The sequence below is a fragment of the Somniosus microcephalus genome, chromosome 10, assembly GCF_052327205.1.
Source record: "Somniosus microcephalus isolate GS21.2 chromosome 10, FLI_Smic_1.0, whole genome shotgun sequence".
NCBI classification, from domain to species: Eukaryota; Metazoa; Chordata; class Chondrichthyes; order Squaliformes; family Somniosidae; genus Somniosus; species Somniosus microcephalus.
In genome coordinates, this window is record NC_140996.1 from 66827823 (window position 1) to 66852374 (window position 24552).

A 24552-nucleotide genomic window follows, 5' to 3' on the forward strand; every position below is an offset into this window, starting at 1 on the left:
CATTGCCAGTTCCGGAACATTGCCCGACTGCGCCCTACCTCAGCTCATCTGCTGCTGAAACCCTCGTCTGTGCCTTTGTTACCTCTAGACTTGACTATTCCAATGCACTCCTGGCTGGCCTCCCACTTTCTACCCTACATAAACCTGGTGTCATCCAAAACTCTGTTGCCTGTGACCTAACTCACACCAAGTCCCATTCACCCATCACCCCTGTGCTCACTGACCTACATTGGCTCCCATCCCCTGCAACCGAGAATGTTTCAACAGAGAGGCCAGCAGATTGGGGATGGATTGGGAGTTTTGTTGCTGCACTATCCCCTTTTGTAAAATGACTAGGAAAATAATCAGCAAGTGTTTGTTTTAAAATTATTTTGTTATCTGTTTTTGCTTTCTGAGCTTGAACTCTTTATGGAAAGCTTAATGATGCATTAAACATATTTGAAACACATAAATAATAATGTGAATGAAAATGTTAGATTATTTAAATTTCCATGATGCTATATACAGTACAATAAAGAGTCCCTGATTTTGAAGTTTGCCTTTGAGAGATATGATGCACAGCAAAGTTAATGTATGAACAGTTAAACAGAGATAATTTACTCGTCACTCCTTTCAGACCTTAGAAAGGAACATAAATAAAATAAATATTTTTTTCATGAATAGAGGAATTATACATGCATCTCAAAACCTCACAATCCTTTTGTCCTCCGAAGAGTATCAACAATTGGAAGCATTATAATAAGGCTTTGTGTTAGAAGTTTAGCAATCTCAATATTTCAAAATATCACAAATAATGTATTTATGATGATACCAGAACTGGTGCCCCACTTGGTGAATGCAACTTTACGGTAGTATGCCTCCTTGTGGAGGTGAATATAATTGAAACTTACAATAGTAAATTCTATATTTAATTTTACTGGTTCTGACTATTCTGATAGGTTGAAGGAATTGTGTCAGCAGAATACGAACTGGAGTACATACTACTTGAAGGGCACTGCTTTGATGTCACTACTGGCCAACCTCCCAGAGGATTACAGTTCACCCTGGGCATGAAGCATAACCCTGTTATGATGGACACTATTGTGATGGCTAATCTGGTAAGTTGGAGAGTTATCAATTTTTCCCCCCAGTAATTTCTTCCCCCACGCCCGCCCCCCCCCCGCCAATGATGCCAGATCGCAGTCTCCAGTACTGCTGCCAGATTTCAACTTCCCTCAATGTTGCAGCTCCTGTCCACGCCCCCCTCTAAAAAGCTCCTGGGCCCAGGAATTCCTTTTCACATGTGCTCCCAGACTCTGGTATCCAATTCATTAGTTCTGTCAGACCGCATGATGTCCTTCTGAGTGCTCCCTGACTTTGGAAGCCCCTGCCCAGTGTCCTCAGATCCACTGTCTCCTTCCCCAAATGCTCCCAGATCCAGTCCTTGCCCCATCCCCTATACTGTCATACTTTTTTTTATTCATTCCTGGGATGTGGGCGTCGCTAGCAAGGCCAGCATTTATTGCCCATCCCTAGTTGCCCTTGAGAAGGTGGTGGTGAGCCGCCTTCTTGAACCGCTGCAGTGTGTGTGGTGAAGGTACTCCCACAGTGCTGTTAGGGAAGGAGTTCCAGGATTTTGACCCTGCGACGGTGAAGGAATGGCGATATACTTCCAATTCAGATGGTGTGTGACTTGGAGGGGAACTTGGAGGTGGTGGTGTTCCCATGCGCCTGCTGCCCTTGTCCTTCGAGGTGGTAGAGGTTGCGGGTTTGGGAGGTGCTGCCGAAGAAGCCTTGGCGAGTTGCTGCAGTGCATCTTGTAGATGGTACACACTGCAGCCACGGTGCACTGGTGGTGGAGGGAGTGAATGTTTAAGGTGGTGGATGGGGTGCCAATCAAGCATGCTGCTTTGTCCTGGATGGTGTTGAGCTTCTTGATTGTTGTTGGAGCTGCAATCATCCAGGCAAGTGGAGAGTATTCCATCACACTCCTTACTTGTGCCTTGTAGATGGTGGAAAGGCTTTGGGGAGTCAGGAGGTGAGACACTCGCCACAGAATACCTAGCCTCTGACCTGCTCTTGTTGCCAAAGTATTTGTGTGGCTGCTCCAGTTAGATTTCTGGTCAATGGTGGCTCCCCAGGATGTTGATGGTGGGGGATTCGGCGATGGTAATGCCGTTGAATGTCAAGGGGCAGTGGTTAGACTCTTGCTTGTTAGAGATAGTCATTGCCTGGCATTTGTGTGGCGCGAAAGTCACCTGCCACTTATCAGCCCAAGCCTGAATGTCGTCCAGGTCTTGTTGCATGCGGGCATAGACTGCTTCATTATCTGAGGAGTTGTGAATGGCGCTGAACACTGTGCAGTCATCAGCGAACATCCCTATTTCTGACCTACCACCACCTTTCTCATCACCCTCCACAATTTGCTTTTCTGCCTTTGTCCACCACATGTCTAATGCATTCCCTTCCTCCACGGCCCCTGAAGACTATACCTCTATGTCTCTGTAGCTTGTGCTGGAGCCGTTCAATCTCTTCCTCACATGCTGAATGATCAGCACCCATTTCGAGTTCCTTTTGCTGCTCTCGCATTACCCAGAATGTTGCCTTTAAGTCACTACACTCCTGAGACACTCGACTATTTTCTTCCCATTCACTATCCACTTCTTCCCGCAATTGTCTGCACTGGTTTTGCAAATCAACTACCTGTACTTCTAGGTAGCTGCACCTTGTCTCCATCTTTTTCCTTTCTTCTTCTCTCTCCTGTCTAGGCTCCGACAATTCTTTCATCAATCTCGCTATTACTGCATCTTTTTCCTGCAGCCTTTCATCCTTTTCCTGCAAACTTTCTTCATATTGCTGATTTTCCTGCACGATCTGCTGCGTTTTTCACCTATATAATAACAACCGCACACGGCATACCCATTTTGGATTTCTCTTGGCCAAGGGAGTTTTCTCCCATTCCTCAGCTTCTATTAGAGGAACAGATGCAGCCGCGATGACTCGTACCCATCCCTCTTTCAAAGGTAATTTCTTATCCAAATACTGCTCTACCCATCTTCCATTTTTCCCATACCAAGTCCCTGTTCGGGCACCATTTAATCTGCAGGCAGGTGAACCCGCACCTCCTGTCTTATAATGCCAGAATCTCACTTGAACCCCTTCCGGGTGGAGTGAAATGGTCAAGGCTCACAAACTCAGTGCTTTTAACTATTTATTGTACTACAAATAACGTACAAACGTCAATGCACTGTTCCCTTATAACTCCAAACAATACTAACATATACTGTTCCCTTTAACTCTTTAATTTCAAACACCACTCACCCCGGCGAACATGTGGAGGAATATGTTTCCATCTGTACGGGTGATCAAATCCGTCCGCAGTTTCCTTGCAAGTTGCACCCTTCTGTTTCTAAACACAACCTTTTATAATACAAAAGATCAAAACCTGTTACAATAGACTGATGCAAACCCTTCCCCTTTTGATTGTACCATCTTAATCTCATCTTTCTGCCATTCTGTTCGATTTCAAACCATACAATACAAAAAGAAATGTCTTCATCCTGTTTGATGTTCGACCATTATCACACAAAAAAATGTCTTGGTTAGACACTTCCTTGCTTATCATCAGTTTGAAAGGTTAGTGAATGGGTTTCAATCCAACGACAATCCTGGCATTAAGATTTCCAAAAGATGAGGGACTCGGTGGAACCAATTGTAAGTCTGGTTAACAGCTGGACCAAGGAGTTTCGCTGGACAGGATAGTCAGTTGAATTTACACAAACACATATACGATACACATTTACTTGTACTTCTTGCAATCTAGTATACTGTATTCGCTGCTCACAATGTGGTCTCCTCTACATTGGGGAGACCAAACGCAGATTAGGTGACCGCTTTGCGGAACACCTCCATTCAGTCCGTAAGGGTGACCCCGAGCTTCCGGTCGCCTGTCATTTCAATTCGCCATTCCATTCCCACTCAGACCTCACCGTCTGCGGCCTCTTGCATTGTTCCACGGAAGCTCACCGTAAACTCGAGGAACAGCACCTCATCTTCTGATTAGGCACTTTACAGCCTTCCGGACTCAATATCGAGTTCAACAACTTCAGATCATAATCTCGGCCCCTATTATACTTTTATATTTTTTATCCACACTTTTGGTTTGTGACTTTTCCTTTTTTTTCTCTCTCCCACATGGCAGCTGTCTTTCACTCTGCCAGCGCATTTTACACTTCATCTAGAGCCATTGTCTGTTTCCTTACCTGTCCTATGACTATCTCGTCTCACCTTGAATATCTCTTAATGTCTCTTCTTTCATCCCCTCCCCCATTTCCCAGCCCCCAAACTGCCTTTTGTTTCATTTCCTGCCTTTTCTCTCAGTTCTGTAGAAGGGTTTCGACCCGAAACATTGACTCTATTTCTCTCTCCACGGATGTTGCCTGGCCTGCTGAGTATTTCCAGCATTTTCTGTTGTTATTACACAAACACATGCCGTTGTGTGGTTTGATTCTTCCAGCCACTTCCTTGGTTAGCATATTCATGAAGTAAAAGAAGCGTGTCTGTGGTTCTTATGCTGTTTAATCCAGAGCGTGTATTGCAAATTCCTTTTAAAAGTCTCGTTGGTTCCTCATGTTATGCTGGGATACGAAGTTTGGTCAGTTTGTTATGATTGGTCAATTTCACAAAACTGCTTTTGCAGCCTGGCCATTTGACCCTTTAATGTTGGTATTATTTAAGTTGAATGTGTCCTTGCTGCAGGAACTGGCTGCAGGGAGTAAGTGCCGCTTGATAGCACTGTTGATGACACCTTTCACCACTTTGCTGATGATTGAGAGTAGACTGATGGGGCGGTAATTGGCCGGATTGGATTTGTCCTGCTTTTTGTGGACAGGACTTACCTGGGCAGTTTTCCACATTGTCGGATAGATGCCAGTGTTGTAGCTGTACTGGAACAGCTTGGCTAGAGGTGCGGCTAGTTCTGGAGCACAAGACTGACATGATGTCCCAGTACGCGCACGCCTCAGGAACCTTACCTTTACAGTTCTGGCATATACTAAACATCCATCGCCAGTGCTTCCGCAATGTGCTGCCACTGAGCAAAAATATCATACCACCTCCAATCTGCTGTATGTTGTCCACAACCTTCTGGGTTCAAAAATTAAGATACTTAAAAAAGCAAATATATAGGTAAAAGAACATATACTTAAATAATTATGGTTTTCATGTAAAAATAGACAGAGTTGTGGAATTCATTTCCAAGGCATCTTAAAAATTTATGATTACATTTGACTTATCATAAATCCTGATGATACTTCTGCCAGGTATAACACCCCTGTTATAAAATGAAGTGTCCCCTGATACACTGGTAAATATCGACTTATTATATAATATGTATATTTCTTGTAATTTTTTTAATGCTTTCTGTGTGAACCAAACTGGTATGTGTGAGACAGCCCTTACCGTACATTCCAATGTATTGAAGAAAACCACATGAACACTGATTATGGGTTCACTATAAAAGACAAATTCCATTTTCCTGATGAGTTGTAAGATTTTCTTAACCTCAATTTTCATTTTTAAAGGGTTACTTTCAGTTGAAAGCAAATCCAGGAGCGTGGTTGCTTCGATTGCGTAAAGGAAGATCTGAAGATATCTACCAGATATTTACGTAAGTAGTACTACTGTAAAAGGAACACAATACCTGATTTACTTCGAGTTGTTGGAAGTTTTACTTGCACTTTCACACAAATGATGTTATGTTAAAAGTGTCAATTGAACAGTAAAATAATTTGATGTTGCATTGTTTTGTACATCTTTATGTTGGTGAATATAATAGGATAATGTATTTTGTGGAATGGTTCTGAAGATGCCCGAAATTGTGATAGTAAAGCTTGTGGAGTTTGATTATCAGCAGATTCTCAAGATTGAAGTCCTCCTTTGAATTCCTTGTTGGAAACGTTTTTCTTCATAGAATCATAAAATGATACAACACAGAAGGAGGCCATTCAGCCCATCTTGCCTGTGCCAGCTCTTTGAAAGACCTATCCAATTAGTCCCACTCTCCTGCCCTTTTTCTCCTTCAAGTATTTATCCAATTCCCTTTTGAAAGTTACTATTGAATCTGCTTCTCTTTCAGGCAGTGCATTCCAGATCATAACAACTTGCTGTATGAAAAAATGTTTCCTCAAGTCACCTCTGGTTCTTTTGCCAATTACCTTAAAATGGTTTCCTCTGGTTACTTGCAATTCTGTCACTGGAAGCAGTTTATCCTTATTTACTCTATCAAAACCCATAATGATTTTGAACACCTCTATCAAATCTCCCCTTAACCATCTTTGCTCTAAGGAGAACAATCCCAGTTTGTCTAGTCTCTCCACATAACTGAAGTCCCTCACCCATGATACCATTCTAGTAAATCTCATTTGCACCATCTCCAAGGCCTTAACATCCTTCCTAAAGTGTGGTGCCCAGAATTGGCCATTATATTTCAGCTGGGGTCTAACCAGTGTTTTGTAAAGGTTTAGCATAATTTCCTTACTTATAAAGGCAAGGATCCCGTATGTTTTTTTTAACAGCCTTCTCAACTTGCTCTGTCACCTTCAAAGATTCAATGGTCCCTCTGTTCCTTCACCCTCTTTAAAATTATGCCATTTTGTTTATATTGCCTCTCCTCAATCTTCCTACAAAAATGAATCGCTTCACACTTCTCTGCATTAAATTTCATCTGCCATGTGTCTGCCCATTTCACCAGTCAGTCTTGTCCTCCTGAAGTCTGTTACTATCCTCCTCACTATTTGCTACACTCCTAAGTTTCATATTATCTGCAAACTTTGAAATTATGCCCTGTATATCCAAGTCCAGATCATTAACATATATATCAAAAAGAGCAGTGGTCATAATACCGACCCCTGGGGGATACCACTGTATACTTCCCTCCAGTCTGAAATACAACCATTCATCACCACTCTTTCCTTTCTGTCCCTTTGCCAATTTCATATCCACGTAGCCACTGCCCCTTTAATCCCATGGGCTTCAATTTTGCTAAGAAGTTCTTTAATTCATTTGAGATATTTTGTTTAAAAAAAAGTATTGTCGCATTCACATATAATGGAAATTATATTAATCAAATGCCTTTTTATACTGCATAGCATTTTGAAAAAAATATATTTTAGCATTACGCAGTAGTTGCTGTGAATGTAGCAGCTGCACCATAGGGGAAAAATTCGGTATCGCCTATTTTGGGGTGCTAATATCGGCCGGGCGCAAAGTTTAGCGCCGAGCGCTAATTATCTCCTCCGACTGCAAAATTCGCCTTGATCACCCCTGGAGGTGATTTGAGCGCTAAATCAGGTGCTACACATCTCTCTTAAGGCGCAAACATCAGGGAGCGAGGCGCTACCTCCAAACGCTACCGAAGCTCAGGCGATGCCAGTTACCATGGAAGCCAGACACACTGGCGCCGTCCAGTTCTTAAAGGGGAGGGCCATCTTGCTGGCCAGCAACACCCTGCTCATTGCAGCCTTGAATCTCAGCCTGGAGAGACCTCAAAAGCAATTGTGTTGGAAGCATTAATGGATAGGCCCAGGGAAAGAGCTCGGCACTTAGGAACCTCAAAAGTGGTGCTGAGGGCCAAAACTCCTTAGGACAGCGTTAAAACCAAAAATTTTGCTGACAGGAAAAGGCAGGAAGCGCCCGCCTTTAAATAACGCGCCCCCAGCCCTTTCCTAACTTGAAAACGTTCCCCTCTACCTGTCGTTCCTAGCGGCAGGCGCTAAGGCAGGGGGCGCGATTCACTATCCGGTCCGGGGGGTCTACTGGGGCATTGCACGCTTGACTGACGTCACGATCTGTGGGCGCAGGGGCTTGTGGCGGTAGTGTTTAGCGCCGCCACAAAATGACTGGTCAATTTCTCGAGCGACGCTAAAATCGCCGCACCTGGCCGCTAAGTTCCTAGCGCCCCAGAGACGCTAACCAACCGAATTTTTCCCCCCATGACTTGGATGAAAAGGTAATGGAAGTTGAGATATAGGAACTATGGCCTAGAAATTCAGTATAGCCATGTTCGGGGCGCTACAGTCGGGCGGCCGCTAAAGTTTGCGCCCGGCGCAAGTTCGCGCCACCTACGCCGATATTCAGTCGCATCGCCCCCAAGAGGTTGCTGCTGCGCTAAAACAGGCGATGCACGACTATCATTAGGCGCTAAGCCGGCGGTCCGGGGCGATACCCCCGAGGGCGGGTGCAGCGCAGGTGCGGCGAGTTGCTGATTGACGGCAGACACTCTGGCGCCGGTCAGCTCTTAAAGGGGGAGGGTGGACTTGTCTGGCTGCCATGCCCTGCGCACTGCAGCCCTGAAGCAAGGCCTGACCAATGCTGGTTCATCAGTTCTACGCCCTGGACCATGGGGAAGCCCGCTATTCTTCCATCCCATTGTACGCTCTTGCTGCTTGTCCAGGGTCATGGGGAAGGAGATGGACTGACGTCTCCTTCTGAAAAGGGCATTGTTCACCTGTCGGATGCAGCAATGTACCGCGAACTGGGAGATGTTGGCAATGTCCCCAGTAGCGGATTGGAAGGAGCCGGTGGCATAGAAGTTGAGAGCCACCGTCACCTTCACTGCCACCGACAGAGACGTCCTGCTCCTCAGCTGTGGCTGCAGATCTCTGCGAAGCAGGTGGCAGATCTCAGTGACCACCTCCCTTCTGAATCGCAGCCTCCGAACACACTGCTCCTCAGACATGTTCAGATATGAGAACTGCTGGCGGTATACCCTAGGTAGGTAAGGCCTCCTGTGCCGATACCTGTTGGCCCTTCTCCGTCTGGCCATGACTGGCACTCTCTCACGGCGTCTCTGATCCCTTTGAATGCAATGCAGAAAGCCAACGTTTCCACCCATTGTAGCCCCCATTACAGTATATGTGGCGACTCAAGGCTATGGCACTGAAAGTGAAATCCAAGTGCAAAGCTCTGGCCTGAAGCCAGAAGTACCTGTGCGAGCGCTGAGTCAAAGCAGAAAGCTCTCTGCCTTTGTCTCTCACACAGAAGGATTGGCACAAAATGGCTGTCACTTATAATGCAGGAGGAGTCCCCTTTAAATAGCGCCCCCCGCAGCGACTGGGAACCGTTCCCCTCTACCAGTCGCTGGGGGCACCAGGCGCAAAGAAGGGCAGCGCCACTGAAGTTCTGGTTTGGGGCGCACAAAGGGCGTTGCACCATGAAATGACGTCAGGATCTGCGCGCGCAGCTGAGCGCGCGCAAAGACTTTGCGCCGACGCAAAATCTCTAGTGAAGTTGGGGAGAGGCGCAGATCGTGCTGCGCCCGGCCGCTAGCCGCCTATCGCCCAACATCTCCTCCTCCTAAGGCGCTACCGGCTGGCGCAAGCAACTGAATTTCTAGGCCTATGTGTTTCTTAGCAGGACGCTAGAAAATATAATTTCCATTATATTTTCCATATAACAACAATACTATTAAACAACAATACTTTTTTTTACAAACAAAATATCTCAATTGAATTAATTAAGGATGAAGATGCTGGGAGGAATTCTTTAAATTGGAGTATAATAAACATAATTACCTTCAGGACCTGTGCTACAAATGTATTTATTTTTCTTTATGTGCCAGTAAGGTAACAGGATATATACTATACTGTATACTTTTGGAGGGATAGTAACTATCCGGGGATGGAAAATAGTGAGTCATTTCATAAAGACTGCCTGTGACATCATAAACTATGAGGCTGAAATTCAAGTGATTTGTAACCATCATCTGAAGCCTAAAATGAGACTATGCTATTGTTTCCTTGAAGGATTAGTGAGTAAAGGCACTGTTCAGTTGGTACTAAGTCATACAGGCCATAAGGTACCAGGTTTGAATCCTGATATACACAAAGTTAGCTAAAGCATCAGCGCCTTAGGTTAAGGAGAAAGAATCTGCCAGAGTTTTGGCTCTTGTTTCCTATCCACTGACTCCTGCTAGAAAGTGCATGTACGTAGGCATTGGGTGAGAACAGGATCAGGCTCAGCAGTGATTCATTTCTTCTCACCCAGTTACCTGGCTGACCCTCACTGCTCATAGCTGAAATATAGCCAATTGGATGAGTGTACTGGAGCCCCATGGAACCATACCCAGCCAAAATCAACTCTTTCAGCAGAGGGGGAGTGGAGAATGGAGAGGATAAAAAGATGGGAAATCAATTAATGTTGAATTACTGAACGTGAAAAATTGACAGTTTAAAATTTATATTTTACAATTTTGTTACATTACAGTCAATTAAAATTAATGCATGAAATGCAGTGAATAGTAAATGTGGGGGTTTATGCTTTTGAAGCTTAGGTTCACACCTTTTCCTGTATAACTGAAGGGAACAGATTTTTAATTCCCTTCCTTTTTTGGCAGTTATTATTCAATTTTCTATTTAAATTATTCCAAATTATAGAGTAAAACTTGATAAAAGTGAGTTTTCCTGTAAAACCCTTCTGTATCTCAGTGTAGTTAGAATCATAGAATCATAGAAATTTACTGCACGGAAGGAGGCCATTTCAGCCCATCGTGTCCGCACCGGCCAACAAAGCTATCCGGCCTAATCCCACTTCCCAGCTCTTGGTCCGTAGCCCTGCAGGTTAGAGTATCCCAAGTGCACATCCAAGTACTTTTTAAATGTGGTTAGGGTTCCTGCCTCTACCACCCTTTCAGGCAGTGAGTTCCAGACCCCCACAACCCTCTGGATGAAGAAATTTCCCCTCAAATCCCCTCTAAACCTTCCCCCAATTACTTTAAATCTGTGCCTCCTGGTTTTTAACCCCTTTGCTAAGGGAAATAGGTCCTTTCTATCCACTTCATCTATGCCCCTCATCATTTTATACACCTCAATAAGGTCTCCCCTCAGCCTCCTCTGTTCCAAGGAAAACAAACCCAGCCTATCCAGTCTTTCCTCATAGCTAAGATTCTCTACTCCCGGCAACATCCTTGTAAATCTCCTCTGTACCCTCTCTAGTGCAATCACATCTTTTCTGTAATGTGATGACCAGAACTGCATGCAGTACTCTAGCTGAGGCCTAACTAGTGCTTTATACACTTGAAACATAACCCCCCTGCTCTTGTATTCTATGCCACAGCTAATAAAGGCAAGCATTCCGTATGCCTTCTTAACCACCTTATCTACCTGGCCTGCTACCTTCAGGGATCTGTGGACATGCACTCCAAGGTCCCTTTATTCCTCTACACTACTCAGTGTCCTACCATTTAATGTGTATTCCCTTTCCTTGTTAGCCCTCCCCAAATGCATTACCTCACACTTCTCCAGATTGAATTCCATTTGCCACTGTTCTGCCCACCTGACCAATTTATTGACATCTTCCTGCAGTCTACAGCTTCATTCTTCAGTATCAAACTATTTCCTCTGATGTGGGGCGGGGGGGGGGGGGTGGTGAGGCGGAGGTGGGGGTTGGTGGTGGAAGAGTCCAAATGAGGGGACACAACCTTACGATTAGAGCCAGGCCGTTCAGGGGCGATGTCAGGAAGCACTTCTTCACACAAAGGTGTAGGGTGTTTTTGTGTGCCCCGTGTTTCTATGACTCTCCCTTGAGTCTGACACATTAATTCAGGTAAGCAAATTCTCTTGAGGACAAGTAAATATTGAGGTCCACAAAATGTATGACTAGTAAAATACTTTGGGCAAGGAATTCAGTATCGCCCCATTTGGGGCGCTAAATTTTGAAAGCTGGAAAAATTAGCGGCAGGCGCTAATCATTCTCAGCTTTCAGTAAATTCAGTGTTAGTACACCAGGAAGGAAATCAAGCGCTACCACTTCCCTTCTGGAGCGCTATACCAAGCAGGAAGGGCGGTAGAGGTGCAGCGCTGCACAATGACCACTGCAGCGCTACCGAGACCCGAGGCTCCTTCCCTCCATTAAAGGGAAGGGCCATTGCTGCAGGCTCTGCATGTGAACGATCTCCATCGTCGCCGACGGCAGCTGGGATCCTCGACGATCAGCCCCAAGCATTCTAACAGAGTGCAGGGCTGATCAATCATACCATTTAAAAATTTTCAAAATGCACCCTAAAGGAAGGAAACATATTTCTACTGAAGACCGGCAGCCTTACCTTTAATTAGCGCTCCTGAAGCGCCCGGCCTCCCGAACAATGCCTCCTGCAGCTGTCGGTGTTATCGCCCGGCGATGCTGCAGGGAGCGGAACCGGATTTCGGGTCTGGGGCGCTAACGGGAGGGGCTAACCAACCGAATTTCTCCCCCTTTAGTTTAAGCTTGATATGTGTCATTCTTAAATAAATTGTACTATTTCTACTGTTTAGCAGTGGAAATAAAATAATCACAATTGTAATGGAAGTAAATGTACAGTTTAAAGTTACTAAGTGAAGTAAAATATGTTTTAGTCGGTTTCTCCATAAGATACAATAAACAAGACAAATAGGAAATCTGAAGGTTACTACTTTATAATTCCAAGCAAAAGTTGCTTAGTTGGTGAAACTCGAAAATGGTGTTGAGAAGGATCAGGCAGAATAATATATTATAACCCAACACTGCTGACTTATTCTGTATGTGTTGTGATACTTTTAAAGTACCCTGGAATAATCATCCATCAATTTAATGCTCAAATTTATTAAGATAACATGGATTTCCAGTGTGCCCTTATTTTTAGGTCATGTGAGATTTTTACAATTTGCAAAGGAATCATATTTCACACATGGAGATAAAAACAATATACTACATAGACAATGACAGCCAACAACCTGCAATCTACAGAGTTCAGTGTCCTTTCATTTTTTATAAACAAAAATATTTAATTTTGTCTCCCTTTTCTAAAGTAAAATATGCAAGTTCCTAGGTTTTATAAATAAGGACATCAAGTACAAGAGCACAGTACATCATTTCCTGGCCAAGAGGATGGCAGATAATTGTTCTGTCGCCTCTCAGTGCTGCTCTTGATCATTCTGCTAGGCAGATGCCTCACAGATTCACTGTCTTGATATTCCTATGGGGAAGACCATGGGCTCAATTTTCATTGGACTGTGAGGCGGGCTTTTAGGCGTGCGGGAGGTTAAAATCGCAAAACCTGGGCGTCGCGACCCACCCCCCCCCCCCCGCCTGGTTCCCGCCTCCACGCCATTTTAACCTAGGTGTGTCTGATTGACCCGAATCAGTCCCGCCTGCAACAGGCAGGACTGGTCTTTAGGGCCCTTAAAAAGCACTGATTGGCCTTTATAATCCGATTTTAACAGGCTCTTGCCTGTTTAACCCTTTTCCCATGTAAAACGCGCCTGGTGGGGATGACACCTGTGAAACCTGGCGTGAACACTATTGGCTTGTTGACTATCAGCTGCAGGTCCAACATTAAAGAGGATATTTGATCAGTCATCATTTGCAGGTGGCAGGACTTTGTTGTCTCAGGTCTGGGGGAACATTTAGAAGGCATAACCACACCTGTGGAAGGTTGGAGCCTCACACACTTCTCCAGTGTGACCTCCTGCGAGACCCCTCTCGCCACCCTCACTCAGCGCTTCCTCAACTGAGGCACCTACCAGAAGCATGGGATGCCTTTTTTTCCTTCCCCTCTTGGCATTAGAGGACTTCCAGCCCCATTCGCGAAATGACACATGCCACAACTGCAGAAGTTTCCATCAGAATTTTTATGAAAAACACACAACTGATGGCATTTCCACAAAATACACAGCATTTCACCCAAGTGACTACCCTTGTGACCGTTAGTGCTTTATTTTCCTCTTACGCGTGCTCCTACGTAGTGGTTCCCCTGTGGCTTCAGCAGATGTGGAGGCCCCTTGCTCACTTTCCTGCTGCTCCTGTCTCAACACATTTGGCGGGCGTCTTCTGGGATGGCGAGCCTGTGAGGGCTCGCCAGCAGTCTGCTGCTCCTGTGGCTGTGCAGGGGTTGAGACCTCTATCTCCGTTGAGTGTGTACTCCGGCGGGGCTCTGACCGAGGGCTCTGCAGTGGCATGGAAGTGTGAGCGCTTGGAAAGGAGCCCCCACTTCCTTGAGGTCTGCCACCAACCTCCCTCTCATGGGTCAGGTCCCCCTCAGTGCCTGCAAGTGGCTTGAGAGTAGCTTGCTGCACATCAGGGGACCATGGGGACCCGTATCTGCAATGGCAGTTCTACTCAGAAGGACTTCCATGAAGGTCTGGTTTCTCTGTTCAATAGATGCCCATCGCTCCTCAAGAGATGTCATTCTATTCTGAACACTCACCATGTTTTCCATAACCTCCTCCATGGCCATAGCCCTCCTCTCCTCTACCGTAGCCAGCCTTACCACGGAGGCAGCAATCATTTCCGCGTAGGTAGCCATCCTTTCCGTGTTGATGCGTTCATGCGCCACTGACTCCACAAAGGCTCTGCTCATGTTCGCAATGGACTCCTCCATTCGCTCCACACTCGCAGCAGCCCTAGAGACAAAACCTGCCAGAGACTCCTGCATCTGTGCCTGGAGTTCCATCACCTCTGATCTTACGGATGGACCCAGAGGCAGAGGGTCGACATGCAGCTGAGCCAAGCTGGCAGAGTCCTGTGCTCTCCGACGAGGACTCTCCAACTGCTGTCCCTGTCTCCACAATCTGCTGATGCTCACTTGTGAGCTGTAATACACCAGGTGATAACTCTACTCTATGTCCCGAAGGTCCCACCGAGGTGTGAGTGTCTGCGCTGGTGCTGGGTGCACTTATTTCTGATGATGCTGCACCCTCAGAGGTTGCAGATTCCTCTGAGGAGTCCGGCTGCTCAGGCTCTTCCTCCTGCACCGTGGGGATGGGGGCTCTCGATGGTCCTGTGGTGGAGTCAAGGAAAGAGTTAGAGATGTGATGCCAAGGTTACATGCACATTGCATTTTGCAGATGATCATAAGTCCATATGATGTAGCTTCAGAATCATTATCAGCGACTCATGCAATGCCAGTGAGAGAGATGGAAAACTATTCTGTCACCAGCTAGTGGGGATGCTCCTGCCTGTCCTTCCCCAACGTCCACATCTCGGTCAGCCCCGGCAATCTCCAGGATGCCATCCTCCCAGGGGGTGAGCTGGGCTAATGAGGGTGGCCCTCCTCCTGTCCTGGCTCACTCTCTCCTGTTGTGAGCCCTCTTTTCCTGCAGTGAGGGAGACAAGTGGAGGTTGAGTGAGAATGAAGGAGTGAGTGCAGAGATTGCATAGCATAGATACTTAGAAGGAGACAAAGATGGTGTGAGGTTGCAATACCAAGGGCCCTCCCTGTGTGTTGTCAGTTGTGTTCAAAGCATCAGAGTGAGAGGGAGTGTGAGGGCTGCATGGTGGAATAGTTCTGTGAATGTGAGCATAGAGAGAGAGGAAATGGGTAAGGGTGCATAGGATGTGAGTGTCTAGTGGGATGTGCAGGAAGCGATTGCTAAAGCTGAGTGCTGGTGAGGAAAGGCAATGGGGATCAGATTGAGGGTTATGGAAACATCATACAGTACTTACTTTTCCAGTGCGAAGAAGGTCATGGAATCTTTTCCTGCACTGCAACCACGTTCTTCGTGTAAGCCCCAGGGAGTTGACTTGACCTGCCACCTCTAACCACATAGCCTTGGTCTGGCTGGGAGGCCTCTTCCTCACTGAAGAAGGAAAGAAGACCTCCCTGTGGGCCCTAGCACCATCCAGTAATGCCTGTAGTGAAGCCTCATCAAATTTGGCTGCAGATCTGGCCCTCCCGCTGGCCGTTCCTCCTGCAGGCTCCTGTGCCATCTTAATGTTGACGGTTGGAAGCCTGCAGAGGAAGCAAGGCTTGCTGTGTACCTTGAAAGCAGCAGCAATGATGACGTCATATTCTGCGACTTTCTGACTGGAAATACTCAATTGCCAAGGCTTCCCACACGCTGGAAATCAATTGGCCAATTGTGTTAAATTTGCAACAGTCTCACAGACCCATTTACAATCGTGTTGGAATCACTAAATTCGGGGAACCCGCCAATTCCCCGCACCTGAGATAAAATCGACCCCCATGTCTTCCATTTAGCATCTACTCCTACCTAACTCTGAGATTGGGAACTTGCCATGTGGGAACTTCTTTGCCAATAATAATAACAGATTTATATAGTGTCTTCAGAATAGAAAATATGTCCCAAGTGCGCTTCTCAGAGACATAATCAAAAAAATGGGCTCTGAGCCAAAGAAGGAGACATTAGATGGGGTGATCAAAAGTTTGGTGAATGCGTGTCTTAAAGGAGGAGAGGGAAGTGGAGAGGCAAAGGGGTTTAGAGAAGGAATTCCAGATCCTGGGGCCTAGGTAGCCAAAAGCACAGCCAATGGTGGGACAAAGATAGGGAGGTATGCATAAGAGGCCAGTCTCAGAGGAACGGAGAGTTGGGGAGCATTGTAGGGTTGGAGGAGTTTACAGACAGGGAGGGGCAAGGCCATGAAGTTATTCAAACAGGAAGATACTAACTTTGAAACATTGGAGAACCAGGAGCCAATGTAGGCCAGCTAGGACAGGGGTGATGGTGAGTGGGACTTGGTGTGGGATAGGCTACGGGCAGCAGAACTGAAGTTTCTGGAGGGTGGAGGATGTGGGGGCCAGCAAGCAGAGCATTGGAGAAGTTGAGTCAGGCAGTGACAAAGGCATGATGAGGGCTTCAGCAGTAGATGGGCTGAAGTAGGGGTGGAGGCGGGTAATATTACGGAATGTTTGTGATGGAGACAATATGAGGTTGGAAGCTCAGCTGGAGTCAAATAGGACACTAAAGTTGGGAAAAGTCTACTGCAGCCTGAAACAGTGGCCATGGAGGGGGATGGAAACGGTGGCCAGGGTAAGAAGTTTGTGGGATTGAAGAGGATTGAAGGAAATGGCTTCAGTCTTCCCAGTGTTTAACTAGAGGAAATTGAAGTTCATCGGACATGTAAGTCTGATGACACAGAGGCAATGGAGGGGTCAAGAGAGACTGGTATAGGAATTTGATGGTGCCGCTCCTTTTCTTCAGGCACTAAACGCACGCCTAAACCTTCAATATGGCGGGCAGGAAGCGCACATTATGAGCCAGACCTGTGCCACACACCGTATTGGTACAGGTTTTTAAAAAAGGATACGCCTCAAACAAGGTGTTAGGCACTTTGAATATTCAAATAAGGCCTGATTGATGCTCCCTCTGCAATATTGCATTACCCCAAGGCCAGCTGTGTTCAGGCCTACATGTGGCCAAACAGGCGACCCTTAAAGGATGCAACCAAGAAGTTTTGAGCTTTAAGTTTTTAAAATATGCTTACCTGAATGTGAAGCTGAGAGAAGCAGGAGTGCTCCTCTCACGTCCACATTCAAACCTTGTGGACCTCTGCTGGCCTTCCCCCTTGGATCGCAATCTCAAGCCCAGAACACAACCTCAACCCCCCCTCCACCCGCCAATTGCTGCCGCAATCCCCCTCCCCCCCACTGCCCCCATCCCAGCCACTGCTACATTCCAGCCTGGTCACCCCCTTCTTGATCACCCCCCACTCTCTGTCCCCATTAAGGACTTACCCAAGGGCTGTGACTAGCAACCCAGCAGCCTGATCTCTGAATTTTCCCCCATAGAGCATTATTGTACAGAATAGTTTAAACCCCAAAAGAATTAGTATCACACCAAGTGACAGATTCTCTTACTGGTACCTATAGAAAACAATACTTCAGAACTTAACTCTCATTCTGTGACTTTAAAACAATGGTAATGCAATGTTACTGGAGCAAGGCTCTATTTATCTTGTTTTCTACTTTGGGAAAAAGGTATTCTGGCCTAGAAATTCGGTGGGCTGCGCCACCAGTTAGCGCCCAAAGAGGGCACTTAGTGGGTTTAGTGCCACTGGCCACGCCTCCCGCGAAATTTAGCGGGGCGCTAATGGCGGCGCTAGCCGTTAGTGCTGTGCCGCCACCGATGACATCATCGGTGTGCGCAGTGCCCCGCTACCGCCCCGATCACGAGATTTGGTAGCGCCCCCTGCTGTAACGCCGGTCGCAATTTGCGACCGGTTCAGGGGGGCCTACCTGCGGTGGTAGAGGCGCTGAGGTGCGGGGCGGCCATTTTTTTTGCTGGCCACCTGCCAGCACCTCTTCGCGCAGCCGTCCCCGGCCTCCTGAGCCGCCCCCCCCCCCCCCCCCCGCATTGTGCCGGCTGTCTCCCAAGAGCCCGGCACTTCTCCTTGGTGCCGGGCTCTTTTGCCGGCACTCGCGATCTTAGATCGCGCTGCAGCAGGCCCCTCCCCTTTAAGAAGGGGAGGAAGGCCTGCAGTACCGCAGCGCGCCGTGCCGCAGCGTGTGGTGCTGCGGCACGTTGAGCTGCGAACTTCAGTTGCAGCGCCCCAAGACAGATGCGGGGCGCCTCGAGTAGCGCCGCGCTTCCGTTTGGGGCGCTCAAACTGAATTTCTGGCGGGCGCTCGCGACTCCTTCCGGGGCGGTACTTCCGGCGCCCTGGCACCGAATTTCTAGGCCTCTGTGTTTACAGAGTGCAATTGCATACTTGCAAGGAAGTATTGCTGCACTATATGAAATAAGTAGTATACATTTCACGTTGCTTGAGAATGATGCTGGTACATGCTTCAGTGGAGATGTAAAATCCAAAGAAAGACAATGTCCGAACCAGCTGGAATGCTTCATCGCTGCCAATGGCTTCATTAAATCTGTAGATCAAATATTGCTTTTTTCCACTGAGATACCACAGACTAAAATGAATAGAAAAATCAGAAACCTTGATGTGGAACACTGAAATGTATTAGGTAACTATTCAATTTTAAAGCAGGAGGAACAGAGAACTTGCTGTGTAATTGAGTTATTTATCAGTGCTGAAAGAGTAATAGACATACCCACATAAACGCTAGAAACAAAATGCCACAGAATTAGGCAAGAATGCTAAGGAGAACGCTCAATAAGTGGAATTAATAGACTGCACAACCTAACCAGACAGATTCAGTACTTCATACTTCTCAACTAACTCTTATAGTGCTAGTCAAAGTTTTTTAATACAAATTTCATACGTATCTTTAATATATTAAAATGTATGTATTGTGTGTATTATTCTTTACTTACAAGAAGATCACATCACACCAGGTGTCATGCCAGGGTATTAGGTTTAAGTTAGTATGGTTTAAAGTTCCCATGTACATACCATTATACTTAAATTTAATCCCCCCAGCTCCACCTTGGTATCTCCAAGACATGCTTCACAGCACCATCCCTTCATGTTGTTTTATCTCCCATCACGATCACCTTCCACTCCCCATTGCCAACGTGTAGCCCTGGCTGGATCTTCTTATGTCAACTCCTTCACAGTGGTTTTTATCCGTGATGCTTGTCTCACACCATCACTGCCCGCCGCCCCCCCCCCCACCTCCCTCCAGCCCTCTGTCAATGTTCCAAGTCTGCACCCCTGGCTGGATTATTCTCCGATAAGAGCCCTGCACCACCACTGCAAAATACGCCTGCACCCTTACACTAGCCATCACCTCTGGCCCTAATGACACCCACTGGACTGCAACCCTAGCTGGATCCCTCCACCTGCCAGCGTTCTGCATCCATGTACGTTTGACAAAGTACCATGTAATAGATTTGTTAGCAAAATTGAAGCCCATGGGATTAAAGGGACTGTGGCAGTGTGGACGTGAAATTGGCTAAGGGACAGAAAGCAGAGAGTAGCGGTGAGCGTTTGTTCTTCAGATTGGAGTGAAGTATACAGTGATGTTCCCCAGTGGTTGGGTATTAGGACCACTTCTCTTTTTGACGACCTGGACTTGGGTATACAGGGCATAATTTCAAAGTTTGCAGATGACACGAAACTCAGAAATGAAGTAAATGTTGGGGAGGATAGTAACAGACTTCAGGAGGACATAGACAGGCTGGTGAACTAGAAATTCAGGGGTTAGCGCCGGCCGTTACCGTCTGATTCAGGAAAAAAAATGGCGGCCGCCACAATTCTGCCCACTGTTGGTGGGTCCCACGGCGGCCACCATTTTCGGCTGGGCGGCAGCGCAGCTGATGTTCGCGCTGGCTATCATTATGTAGATTATGCAAATCGTGACATCAGTGAGTGTACAATGCTCAGTTGACGCCTGATCTGCAATTTTTGAGTTCGCCACTCCGCTTACTGGCCTGTCCTAATTGCGACCAGCTGAGCAAGCATCGACAAGCAGGAAGGAGGCTCTAATAGAGTTATTTAAAGGGATCATCAGCAAAAACTTGCAGCTGACATGTTTTTTCAGTTCTGGGTCTGTGGAACTTTCTGCAACTCTGAGCAGAGAGAAGCAGGAGGAGCACGCATGCTGCTTTGCCAGGATAGCAGGCTTCCCCATGGTGCAGGGTGCTATTGACTGCACCTACATGGCTATGCGGGCACCGTATAATAACCTGAGATCTTTCATAACTGCAGAGGCTACCATTCACTTAATGTTCAGTTCTTGTGCGACCACGCCCAGCACTTCCTGATGGTCAATGCCCGCTCTTCTGGCAGCAGTCATGATGCCTTCATCCTGCGTCAGTCCAGTGGGTCAACAATTTTCCACGTCAAACTCAAAGGTGGCTGCTCGGAGACAAAGGCTATCCTGGCTGACAGTCAGCAGCAAGGGAAATGGTGGAGTGCCAGTGGTGGGAACAGGAATGCTGTCATCCTGAGAGAGGACAGCAGGGTCCTGCTCCACAGACCCACTGCCACTCCCCCGGGGCGTCACCTCTGCATTCCTAGAAATCTGTTAGAGGACAGATTGCTGACCTGCTATGACACCCTGCAAGCCCCGTTCGATACTGGTAAGCCCAGCCACGATGGCAGCAGTCTGAGCTTGGGTGGCAGCAAGCTGAGCCTGCAGGACAGCAGCCTGCGCTTCCACTGCAGCACTGAGATGTTGGGTCGCTTCCGCCTGTGCTGCAGTGGCAGCCGCGATATCGCCCCTCACACGCAGCATCATGTCTGGGTCAACAAGGTCTCTCCTGGAGTTTTCCATCATTTCCATCCTGGAAATCATGGGCTCCAAGCTCTGCTCAAAGCCCCATCCAATGTTGGAGCTGGACTCCTCCATGCTCCTTGACACTGATAAGAGGTTCTCTGGCAGGCTTGCCATTGCACCTAGAAATTCGGTGTGCATGCCCATCACCCATCTGCTGAAGGCCACCCCATCGAGGTCCTCATCTGAGTCATGTGCAGCAGAACACACATGCGAACACGCCCTCCAGGAAGCTGGCCCCCGAGCTACCCTATTCCTCCGGCCTTGCTGCAGCCCACTCATGCCCGGTGCCTCACCCTGTGCAGATCCCGCAGCAACATTACTGTCGAAATTACGTACAGTGCCAGTTTCTGAGCTGGTGTCTGCGAGTGACAGAGGCAGTGATGTTGTGTCTTCTGCCCCCTCGCTCTCCTCCATTGCCTCAGGGACAGGCTCTTCTGCTGCTTGTTCTTGGTTATCTTGAAGCAGAAAGCCACACGGGTCGGGTTGTGGTGAGGGGATGGGCGGGGGAGAGCAAGATATGCATGCAAAAAGCATCAGCTGCTTGTAAGTGAGAAGAGATTATGAGATGAGGGGGAAGTGGGATGTGAGAAGAAGGATTAGGAATGAGCATACCGCTGTTCCCAAGGGCTTTAACTTCACCCATTGCCACAGCCTTGGTGACTTCCCCTCCAATGATGTCAAGCACTCTCTCCTCCAGTTGGCTCAAGGCCTGTATCGCTGCTTGCCCCCCGCCTGTCTGCCGCTGCTCCCATCAGTTGTGCGCAACCTTAGCCTGCAAGAGAAAGGGAAGTGTGTGAGTGAGTGTGGTGCAATGTGTTTGGGTGATGTGCCTGCCATTGTTGAATAGCTGTCAGTGTGTACAAGGTGTGAGATATGGGTGTGAGTATTGCAGCAGTGGTAAGGTTGTGAGAGTGAAGTGTAGCTATGATTGTGAGGCCTGAGTGGTGATAGGTGGAGATTGTTGGTAGGTGAGTGCTGGTGCTTTGAGCAGTGTGTGAGGCCTGTGGTGCAGGCGGTGGGATATGGCATTTGATGAAGCCTTCACTCACCTTGACCTGCCTGTAAGGTCAGTAAACTTCTTGCGGCATTGGATGGAGGACCTGGGGACCACACTGGTGGCCGTCACATAATCGGATATCTCCCGCCACAACCTTCTGGATGTATGGGCTGATGGCTTCCTGCCGGCTGGCGGGAAGAGGACAGCCCTCCTTCTCTCCACGGCCACCACCAGTGACTCCAGAACCGCATCTGAGAAGAGTCTTGCTCTCTCCCTCTGCTGTTGCTCAGCTATCTCTTCCTAGTTGGTTGTGCTTCCAAGTGGCACTCCAAATGAAATGATAATCAAGTGTTGTTGCATCAATGCACCTCCCCTTTAGGTAGTGGATAAAGCCTAGACCAAACACAACTTGGAATTAGACTACACCCGATATTGGCCAACCTGTTGAGCGGTAAGCCAATGAGCAGCGGTTTTAGCACTGAGCTCAGCACTATAATCATGTTAATGAGGACTGAGCACGCATCTTGCGTGTTACCTAGACCAGTTTGACCCAGCGCAGCAAAATAGCGCTGGGCCGTGACGCTGCCCGTTTTCGGGCCAATTTCTAGGCTGCTGAGTACAAAAGCAAGGAAGTTATGCTAAACCTTTATAAAACACTAGTTAGGCCTTAGCTGGAGTATTGTGTTCAATTCTGGCACCGTACTTCAGGAAGGATGTCAAGGCTTTGGAGAGGTTACAGAAGAGATTTACTAGAATGGTACCCAGGGATGAGAGACTTAGTTATGTGGAGGGATTGGAAAAGCTGGGGTTGTTCTCCCTAGCGCTGAGAAGTTTAAGAGGAGATTTGATAGAGGTGTTCAAAATCATGAAGGGTTTTGATAGAGTAAATAAGGATAACCTGTTTCCAGTGGCAGAAGGGTCAGTAACCAGAGGCAACATGAAGAATCATTTTTTTACTCAGTGAGTTGTGGTGATCTAGAATGCACTGCCTGAAAGGGTGATGGAAGCAGATTCAATAGTAACTTTCAAAAGGGAATTGGATAAATACTTGAAGGGAAAAATTTGCAGGACTATGGAGAAAGAGCTGGGGAGTGGAACTAGTTGGATAGCTCCAACAAAGAGCTGGCATGAGCACGACAGGTCAAATGGCCTCCTTCTGAGCTGTATCATAAAATGATTCTGTGATATCCATCACCAGAACATGCTACCTGCAGAATTTCGCACCTTTCTTCCCCAACTGAGTCACATCCAGAAAACACAATGGCCCAGTAATTCCGGGCACAACGCGTGAGTACGGACGGGGTACTCACGCGTGTGCCTGGAGGAATTGCCGGTTTTCAGCATGCACAGCGCATGCGCTGAAAACCGGCATTTCCTGTCCTCTGACCCAAGGGGTTAAGAGGCTGAACGCGTGCGCGGTATCGGGCAGCGCGTGCAACTTGGATTTCCTCTATTTTTAGAGAGTTGCGCGTGTGTAAAGGCCTGTGTATTTACGCATTGAAAAACCACACGTAAGTACTTAGTTTTACAGGTAAGTGGTCTATTATACAATTGAGAAATTTTATTTCTACAGGTTTGTTATTTTTAAACAATTTACAGTAAGGTAAGTTTAGTTTTAGCCTCGATTTTTTATAAAAAAATTTTTTTTAAATTTTAAAATTATTGTTTTAAATAGTTTTTCAGAGTTCTTTGTGGTTCATTTAAGTAGTGCAATGTTTTTTTTAATTTTTTTTCATGTTTAAGTGGTGTTTTGGGGCCAGGAGTTTTCATGAGTTTGACAGCTCTTACTGTCAAACTCATGAATGAACTTTTGTAACCTCCCATTGGTTGCCCTGTGCTCACGTGATCCCAGCCGGCGCATCGCACTAAGTACGCCGCTGGGTCACGCACGCACGCAGGACCTCAAGCGGGCCAGTGAGAGGAAATGCAGTGCAGGCCAGAATTAAAATGTCAGCGCGCCAGGTAAGTGAACATCGGGGGCTTGCACGCGCGGCAAGCTCCCGATCCTAATTTCAGGGCCATTGTGCAGTGCTCGTTTGCTCCCTTCCATGACATGCCAAGCTATTTATTGTCTCCTATACACAAGACTGAAATAAAGAGAACGAGCATCAAAAAAGCAGAAGAGGACAGAGAAAGAGCAGAAAAGGAAAGAGGAGAAGAGAAATGGAGAGAGAAGCAGAAGTGAGAAAGAGAGAAATAGAGGAGAAAGATAAAGATTAACATGAAGGTTATAGATAGTTAAGAGAGAGAACAACATCTGGCTTATCCATGAACAATGCCACAGGGATATCCACTAGTACATGGAGAAGACTGTGTTTTGTAGTTTGTACATCAGTGAAAGAATGTATAAAAGTTTGAAAATTCTACTGCCATCCTTTTCTGTTCGGTAATTTTTGACAAAAATAATTTTCTCTACCGTAACATGCTGTGTCATTACCGAAAATGTACATACCTAAGAACATAAGAAATGGGAGCAGGAGTAGGCCATTTGGCCCTTCGAGCCTGCTCTGCCATTCAGTAAGATCATGGCTGAACTTCTACCTCATCTCCACTTTCCTGTGTAAGGGTTGGGGGCTTCTTTAAACTAGTTTAAAGTAATTTTCCTGGTCTTGCAGCCTTTGCCTGCACTCAGACCAATTCCAAT

The 24552-nt window shown here is 47.0% G+C and overlaps 1 protein-coding gene across 1 annotated transcript in view; it reads left to right on the forward strand.

The window, feature by feature from the left end:
• Nucleotides 1–24552, forward strand: part of LOC147111533 (UDP-glucose:glycoprotein glucosyltransferase 1-like) — a 680288-nt gene that overhangs the window by 474860 nt on the left and 180876 nt on the right. Inside the window, exons 21-22 of the mRNA XM_085999896.1 lie at nucleotides 939–1097; nucleotides 5562–5647. Coding sequence (XP_085856022.1) covers nucleotides 939–1097; nucleotides 5562–5647 — 245 coding nt within the window. The remainder of the gene's footprint in view (nucleotides 1–938; nucleotides 1098–5561; nucleotides 5648–24552) is intronic.